The sequence below is a fragment of the Rhinatrema bivittatum genome, chromosome 9 (genome assembly GCF_901001135.1).
Source record: "Rhinatrema bivittatum chromosome 9, aRhiBiv1.1, whole genome shotgun sequence".
Lineage (NCBI taxonomy): Eukaryota > Metazoa > Chordata > Amphibia > Gymnophiona > Rhinatrematidae > Rhinatrema > Rhinatrema bivittatum.
This window is the reverse complement of record NC_042623.1, coordinates 176649739-176658520: the sequence shown is the minus strand read 5'-3', so window position 1 is coordinate 176658520 and position 8782 is coordinate 176649739. Positions and strand designations below refer to the sequence as shown.

The 8782-nt window shown below is 42.9% G+C and overlaps 1 protein-coding gene across 2 annotated transcripts in view; it reads right to left on the bottom strand.

Annotated features, from left to right (window-relative positions):
* Positions 1 to 1549: 1549 nt before the first annotated feature.
* Positions 1550 to 8782, bottom strand: part of LOC115099463 (cell wall mannoprotein HSP150-like) — a 127690-nt gene continuing 120457 nt past the window's right edge. For both annotated transcript variants that reach the window (XM_029617132.1, XM_029617134.1), the window contains 4 exons: positions 4958 to 5014; positions 4085 to 4111; positions 3944 to 3975; positions 1550 to 1751 (listed from right to left, as the gene is read on the bottom strand). In XM_029617132.1, coding sequence (XP_029472992.1) covers positions 3955 to 3975; positions 4085 to 4111; positions 4958 to 5014 — 105 coding nt within the window. In that variant the 3' untranslated portion in view covers positions 1550 to 1751; positions 3944 to 3954. The remainder of the gene's footprint in view (positions 1752 to 3943; positions 3976 to 4084; positions 4112 to 4957; positions 5015 to 8782) is intronic.

The window sequence follows — 8782 nt, the reverse complement described above, 5'->3', positions numbered from 1 at the left end:
GTTTTTTCTTTTTCTGAGCTCAGCAGATCCCTACTTTTGCTGTCACACTATTAAATAGTACTATGCACTACCCATTAGCTGTTTTTATTTTGTGTTATCAAGAGAATTTCTATATGGGTTTACTATTTTCAGCCTCAGAACATTTTTGGTACATTTTTATTATTAAAACTGTCTCTTATTTCTCCTTTTAATCCTGTGCTACGGCTTAGAACCTTATACCTGCACTCACTTCTTCACTGGTCCCTAGGGAAGTCATCGTCAAGGCTCCATGGTTACCACCTTATTTTTTTAAGATGTTGTGGAATGCACCACCCCAATCAGGGGTGTCCGGATCATACCAATTGCCTGGGAAAATGACATATGTTTCTCAAAATGTAGTTCTAGATGCTCAGACACAAAGAGGGAATAACAGAAGGACAGATAAGAGAGAGAATCCTCACCCACAGAAGCAACTCAGCTGCCCTAATAACTGTAAGAAAGGCTTGTACTACATTATTATCATTGTAACTATTACCTTTGCCATATCTGTGTACTCTGCCTTGCTTTTGGAGTACAACAGCATTAATAATAATAAACACTATGATCCTGCTATTGTGTGATGACTTACAGTGTGAATGAGTGTGACTGTGTGTTTTCTTGTGTAGCAGATCCTGTCAGCAGGTGAAGAGGCTGAGGGATACTTCTTTATATCTTGAATGGCAGATCCTATCAGAAAGGGAAGGCCAGGGGATACCAGCATTCTCTGTATTTGTTTTTTTTCTCTACCACAACCATACATAGATTGAACAACTGTTCAAGTACTTGGCCTATTTTGTGCACAGAATCTCTCACACAGAGTTACACCTGATACTCATAGCACAGAACTTGTACAGCTTCACTAATGCTCACTTTCTCACATCAAAAAGAAAGCATGTAAGTCTCATCTCTGCCCCCTGGAGTACCTTCCCCCACACTTTGTATAAAAGTACACATGACTGCTTGTAGTTATAAAGTAGTGTAATAATATTGATAAGGATCAATATTATTACACTACAAGAAGGTCCCTACAGGACTGTATAGAGTCATCATTTATACTGTCCCAAAAAAAATCACTTAAGCTGCTCTGTATAAAAAATATCCTCAGCTTTCTACACAGTGGAACTTAAGGAAAAAAGTAACTCCACTAAATAATACCTGCTCTCTATACCCCAAACAGCCCACTCAGTGTCCTGAGTTGATTTTACTGTCACCTCCCTGTAAATTGTGGACTACAGTCCTAGATATTCTTAATTTTTTCCTTCTGATTTCTTTTTTTTCACATTAACTTGAAATTTCATGAACATTTCTGTGGTATATTCTGAAGGTTTTGAATAAAATGAGTATCTGACTACTTATTATATATTACTGAATGTGAAACCATGTTGCATGCATATTTTTATGTGCACTGACCCCTGGGCCATTTCCATGTATAAAGCCTTAGAAACCAGGGGAACAACTGAATCCCCACCAGTGCCCTGAAATTACCCCTTCTCTGCTGGGAAAAGAGCAACAAAACAAAAGGAGCAGGAACTGCAGTGTTATTACTTTATTGAAGAAGCGATACAAGGGACAGCAGAATCATAAGACGTCTCTACAGGATAAGATGCTTCGTGTGCTAGCGGAAATGGAAGTAAATCCCTTGTAGTGAACAGAAAAGAGCAGAAGGATTCAGCCGTCAGCAGTCACCACCTTTCAGATCTCATTGGCTGATCCTGGGCACTGGCTGGGCCTCTCTAAAAAAGAAAATAAGATTAATAAATACAGAGCAGTGTCGGCCTGAGAGAGAAAAATACTGGAACATTGTGGTACAATTCTAGTGAAGATAAGGAAGGATTCGGATATCAATTAAGACACTGTGGGGTAGGGAAGGAGTTTGGTGGAGATGGGAAGGTGCTGGTTTGAGTATGGGAAGTTCTGTGCTCATCTCCCTAAAGTGGTAGAAAACCAGAGAGGAAGATTCTCAGCTGCTCAGACTGGGGGGGGGGGGGGGGACACCAATTGTTCTTCATCTGCCATCATTTACTGTTTCAGCATGGCAGTTCTCACCCTTATTAAACTGTTCATATTAGGGAAAATGGGAATTTGGTTTTTACCAGCAGTTACACCCCAAGGCCAAGCTATAGGAGAAAAGAGAAACAGAGCTTACAAAGAGGAATTTTTTCAGAGCCAGTGACAAAAATTTAAACCTATCATTCAATTTCAAAGGTTTGCACTTATCCAAAGAAGCAATAACTCTGCTCTAAAGGAAAGAATGAGACATTGAGTTTAGGGAAGGGATTTTCATAGGATGGGTACAGAATAGGAAAGTCACTTTATGGAACAATTAGCAGGAGCAAAGGTCTGGGTTAGTGCAGCAGGGACAGAGTCATGAGCTGAACCCTAAAGATCTCCTTTCTAAACTATAAACCTATTGCAAATTTACCTACGTTAAGTAAACTTTTGGAAAAGTGTGTTTCAGAGCAGCTAGAGCATTATTAAATGAGCTTAATTTGTTAGATCTGGATCAATTTGGTTTTAGAAAGGCTCAAGGCACTGAGACATTACTTGTGTATTATATACGCTAAGATGTCATATGGATAAGGAACATCAATGTTATTGGTTCAACTCAATGTCATGGCAGCCTTTAACGCTGCATGTCAGAGCATTCTGATTCAACAATTACCAACTCTTGGGATGGGTGCCACAGATTTAGGATGGTTTAGATTATTCCTGTCTAGGAGAGTTGGAGATAAATGTTCAACATGGAAGCCACTGGAGTCACGAGTACCCCAGGCTAGGGATGTGCATTCGTTTCATTCGTTTAATTCGTTTCATATGTTTCCCATTATATGCCAATTAGATGTGCATTCGTTTCATACGTTTCATTCGTTTCATATTACATGCTTGTATAGGAAACGTATGAAACGAATACACATCCCTACCCCAGGCATCTGTTTCATTCTCGCCGCTGGTTAATATATTGAGATTCAGCTGTTAGGAAAAATACTGGATGAACTGGGAATATCATATTTCATATAATTTGTTGTTTCATGCTTGTAAGATAGCAGGACCCCTGTTGATTTGTTTAAAAACATGTTTAGAGCCTATCAGTAGATGCACTATAGGGAATAAATGAGTTTTAACTGCTGCTTTGTCCTCTGCTGGAACCATCTCTCCAGATTAAAATTGCTGATGTTTACATATCACTGCAGAGGCACAAAATTTAGGAGTGCTGCTTGATTCTACATTGGTTCTAAAATCTCACATCAAAGCTCTGGCTACAGCTACCTTTTTAAGTTAAAAACTATACGTTGTTTGAAATATTATATTGCAGCCAATGATTTAAGAACTGTGACTCAAGCTTTTGTTTTAACCAACGTATAATATTGTATGCCCAGTATGCAGGACTCCCAGGATCTCCAGATGGCCCAAAATGGGGCAAGCAGGGTAATTACTGGTATAGGACAGCATGAAAGTATTAGTGCCAGGTTACCAGCATTACATCAGATGCCAATGCTGCAGCGAGTCTGGTTTAAAATTCTAATTCCTAATCGTTAGAAGGATTTACATCAATGAGGGTGCTGCATTTCTCAGGACAGAATCAACGTGTTCTTTCGTCCATGTGAAACTATTGCCTGCGTGAAACACAGGAGAGATCATTCTACGTCTCAGCACTCACAATCGGACACACTTTCCTCGCCGGGTTTTGTTTTTATGCCTAAGGAGATTGTTTTGTTTTAATGTTGTACATTTTCTTGTTATGTTTTAATGCAGTTCTATGTTTTATGTTGGAATCTGCACTGGGCAACTATTTGAAAGTTGTAGAATGTAAGAACAGGTAAAGAAATAAAAAATGAATCAGAGCTGTAACAACTTCTCTGGAGTCGGGCAAGAATAGCAAAGTCACTTTATGGAACAGTTTGCAGGAGCAAAGGTTAAGACTTACCTTAAGACCAGTCACCCGCAAATACCAAAATCCTAAAGGAAAGAATGAGAGCAGTGAGTTTAGGGAAGAGGCTTTTATGGGACGGACACAGAATAGCAAAGTCATATGGAACAATGAGCAGGAGGAAAGGTTTGTGCTTACCACTTGCTTGAACAGGTCATAAGTTTTCTAGAGGAAAGAATGAGAGCAGTGAGTTTAAGGACGAGGGACACTGGAGAAGGTCACAGCATTATAGTCACTTTAAAGGGATGACACCAGTGTTAGACCCGAGCTCTACGTCACCAGGAGCCTTCAGTCCAGTCTCTGGTTTTGTGTTTCTTTATAACCTTCTCATTTTGAGCCCCCAGGGGGAGGGATTCCCAGTGGGAGCTCTGTTACAGTGTTTGACATGATGTGGTTTATGCACAGGGAGGGTAATTTTATAACTCTGCACGTGTGCATAGAAAGTCCTCACAGACTTTATTTTCAGATCAGATGTATGCATGTGAGTCCACTTTGAAAGTTAGGGCTGTGCGTGGAAATCCTACCAGGCCTATGCACGTACGTTTACTTGCGAACTTCCGGAAATCAAAAGAACACTTGGAAATGAATTCTCTGCCTGTAATCTGGCCCCCTCCCACCCCCTCACCTTTTTTACACAAAAATGTTGAAAAGAGTCCGTCCATGGACCGATCCCTGAGGCCCACCACTAGTAACAGCCCCCTCCGAGGAGAAAACCCCATTTAGGTGACAAAGGGTAGAGGTAAATGGAGTTTTCTGTGAGCAGGGGGTTGTTGTTAGTGGTGGGCCTGAGGGATCGGTTCTTAGACCAGATGGGTCAGTGCTCATTTTCTGAGCTTAAATAAGATGTAATAGAACTGTGGTATATCATGGCATAAAATATATGAAGCTGGGTATTCAAATATTCATATATAAATAATTGGACACAATATGTCACATAATAAGGGGGAATGCTGAGAAACACTGAGCAGCCACTCTCTTCTATACACAAATAAAACAGAGAGTTGTTCTTACCTCCAGAGCTATGCATTCTGGTCCTTTCACTATGTTAAAACCAATTAGGAATGATTCCTGAAAGAGAGCAAAATATTGAGTGCTCAGAATCATGCATAAGGTCATCCAATAGCTGAGACATTAGAAGTAGCGGTAATTGATTGGCAGTGAACCGAATACATCACAGGAACCTAGCTTTAGGCTAAGAGCTACATATTAAGAGCTGCGCACAGGTGCACATGGACACAATGATTTTAAAACATGCATTATACGTGCGCGTGGTTTAAAATCGGATATTCGTGCATATACAGGTGCACAATTTCATATCGATGTGCATGCCGCCTTGCTCATGTAAGGGGGGGGGGAGATTTTACTAGACACGCCTGCCAACAGTAGAACCCATTTTCCCAGTTAACGCCCATTACTTAGCCTACCTTTTCTCCAGTTAGGTAGGACCCCCTAAGCCTCACTAAATAACCTATTTTTTTAAATTTATGACTTACACGCCTTCCATAGCACCGAGACCCCAAAACACTCATTCCTCATGCTATCCTACAGGCAGGTGGATCTTCCAGGGGGAGGCAGCTCCTCTGGGTTTTATTTGTGGGCTTCTTCCTCATTAGTAATCTCACCACCAGTTTGTAAAAATGAGTAGGAATGTGCATTCATTGGAAGGGAAACAGGAAATGTAAACCACATTTTCTGTTTCATTTCATTTTAAAACCAAAATAAACCAAATAAGACCATCACCGCTGCCAATACCCACCCCCACTCCTGATCCTCGCTTGAACCTCCTCAGCCCCTTCTACATAAAATAACCAACTATTGGGCCGATATAGTAAAAATCGCGGGAGAGTGGGCAGGAGCGGCGGCTGTCAGCGGGTTTGACATTCGATGCTCAATTTTGCCAGCGTCGGTTTTTCAGCCCGCTGACAGCCATGGGTTCGGAAACCGGACGCCGGCAAAATTGAGCTTCCGGTTTTCAACCCGCGAGCCGCGGGTCCATTTAAAATTTTTATTTTTACTTTTTTTTTACTTTTGGGGCCTCTGACTTAATATCGCCATGAGATTAAGTCGGAGGGCACACAGAAAAGCAGTTTTTACTGTATTACCCCAGCGCCGGCAAAAATTAACGCCTACCTTTGGCTGAACATTTTACTTACTGTATCGTGTGGGAATGACTAATAGGGCCATCAACATGCATTTGCATGTTGCGGGGGGGGAGGGGGTTGGTCGTGCGTTTTCGAAACGCTATTACCCCTTACTGAATAAGCGGTAAAGCTAGCGCGTCAAAAACACGTGTCCAATCACGGGTTAACAGTGCGCTCCGTCATTGTCTGTACAGTAATACACAGAACCACCCCTGCAACATTGGACTAACTCTGCTCAATGCAATCTGACACCTTCATTCATGCTTCTCCCTTGGCACCAGTCCTGTATTCTGGTAAGAAAACCATGGCTACAAACTGCAGGATAATTAATGCATCTCATATGATAATTAGGTGATTAGCTCTTCTCTGTAAACAACAATGTAAATGGATAACTGGGGCAAAACCAGGACTGGTCAGCCTCTCCCTGATGACCTGGAGCCATCTGGTAACTGCAGAGGTTATAGGAGTCAAACTAGTGGCAAAATTCACAGAGAGAGACCTTAGTGGTGGAGGGAGGGGGAGACCACTAGGGTGGAGGGAGGGAGATGAAGTAAGACCTGTGACAGCAGTCAGCAGATACAAATGGGCAGAGGGGGGGATTCTGCTGATATCTGTAACATTTCTGTTTCAATAGTAAAAATAAGTAAAGTACTGGAGAAGACTCTGACTGTTTATCATGTATGGGGGTAAAAACGAATAACTGAGTTCAGACACTAGTGAGAAGCAAGGAGGCTCCCAAACTGGAGGCAGAGAGGGTAAAACCACAGATCAAATCGTAACTGTGTACTGCAGCAGGGAGAAAAAGACGACATATACCCAGTGCTCTCTCTCTCCTCACTGCCCGGTGGCCTCATCCTGCATTCCCACCCACCCACTCTCCCTCCTCTAGTCCAGTGGCCCAGTGTTCTCAACACATCCTGCCTCTCTGCTTAGGGCACTCACCCCCTCTCTCCCCACCCTATCCAGTGTTCTGGTCCTTCTCTTCCCCCTACCCAATGCTGTCACATCCATTCCATGCTCTCACCACACACTCCTCCCTGCACAATACTCTCAGCCTACATCCCTGCCACTTCCCCACCCACTGGGCTCTCAATCCTCTCTCCCCAGGTTTATTACTGTTCCCCCTCTCTCCCCCCTGCCCAGTATTCTCACTTCCAGCCAATGCTCTATTCATCCTGACCTCACTCTCTCCATTTTTTAGCTACCTCCTTCCTCGCTCCTATCTGCAGGAGAGGGTGGTGATGTAGTTGGAGTGAGTGTGTAGAGTATGTGTCTATGTTCATTCTCATATTCCCCAGCAGTGTGTTTGTGAAGGTGTGGAGTCGCTCCCCCTCCTCCCCAGCTCTCTGTTGAGGGGAGGTATGTACTCTCCACTTTCTAGCTTTTTTTGAGAAGTGCTATGGATGCGGTGGGAGAGAGTCAGGGAAGGGGAATGTTATGGCTGGGGGAATTTTTCTACACCTCTCACTCTCCACATTGTCCCCCTGTCCTTACCCCTATGGTGGGAGGGTGGGGGAGTAGAAGGGAGAAGTAGATTTCTGAAATTGTTACTCATTGTCTGTGCATATTTCTGGTGCAGTTATCATTGCTCTCTTATGGTTTCTGCCTTTTTTGTCTCTCCATTTTCCCTCTTTTGCTTCATAAGTAAAATTGTTTATAAAACTTTGTACTGTGTGGTTTTGTTTTCCTGTGCAGTCTGGGAATTGCATTGTTGCCCAGAGAATTCCCTGGGGAGATGTCCTGGGCACTGTAGATTATTTTGTGCACCACTTGCATGACAAATAATGAATTGCAGTATATCTGTCTATAATAAGGAGGAAAGTTGCCCTGTGCCTTCAAGGCTGGTGTGCAAATTTAGCTTTGCCCCTTCCATCCCTGTACTCTCCAGATTTTCATGACTCTCCAGGTCTCTCTTTTCTCTGTATTAAAATTGAGCTTTCTCCTCTTCCTCCCTGTTCTCTTCAGCTCCACCCCACTCTCTGTATTGTCCAATCCACTCTCTACTACCATATGAGGAAATTGAGCTCCACCCCTCTCACTGGCTCAATTCCCCAGCTCTGCCCTTCTATCTCTCTGAATTGTCCAATCCTCTTTCTACTACCTCACAGTTCATCAGAGCTCAGTGTGCACTCTGTACTACCACACATCTCAGTTATGCACAACTTACAATTCACAGTATTTCCACCCACCTCGGAAATTTACAAGGAGGGAAGGGAAAGAGAAAAACAGAAACAAAGTGGAGAAACAGGGGAAAAAGAAGGACAGAGACACAATGGGGTGAGAGGAGAAAGAGAAGAGCAGAGACACAATGGGGTGAGAGGAGAAAGAGAGGAGCAGAAGCACACAGGTAGGAGAAAGAAGAGCAGAGACATACTGGAGAGAGAGAGGAGACAGAAGAGCAGAAACACACAGGTAGGAGAAAGAGAAGAGAAGAATCACACTTGGGAGAGAGAACAAAGAAGAGCAGATGCACAGAGGTAGGAGAAAGAGAAAAGCAGAGACACACTGGGGGAAGAGGAGAAAGAAAAGAGCAGAGACTCACTGGGGAGAGAGAAGAAAGAAAAGAGCAGAGACACAATAGGATGTGAGGAGAAAAAGAAGAGCAGAAGCACACAGGTAGGAGAAAGAAGAGCAGAAACATACTGGAGAGAGAGAGAGGAGACAGAAGAGCAGAGACACATAGGTAGGAGAAAGA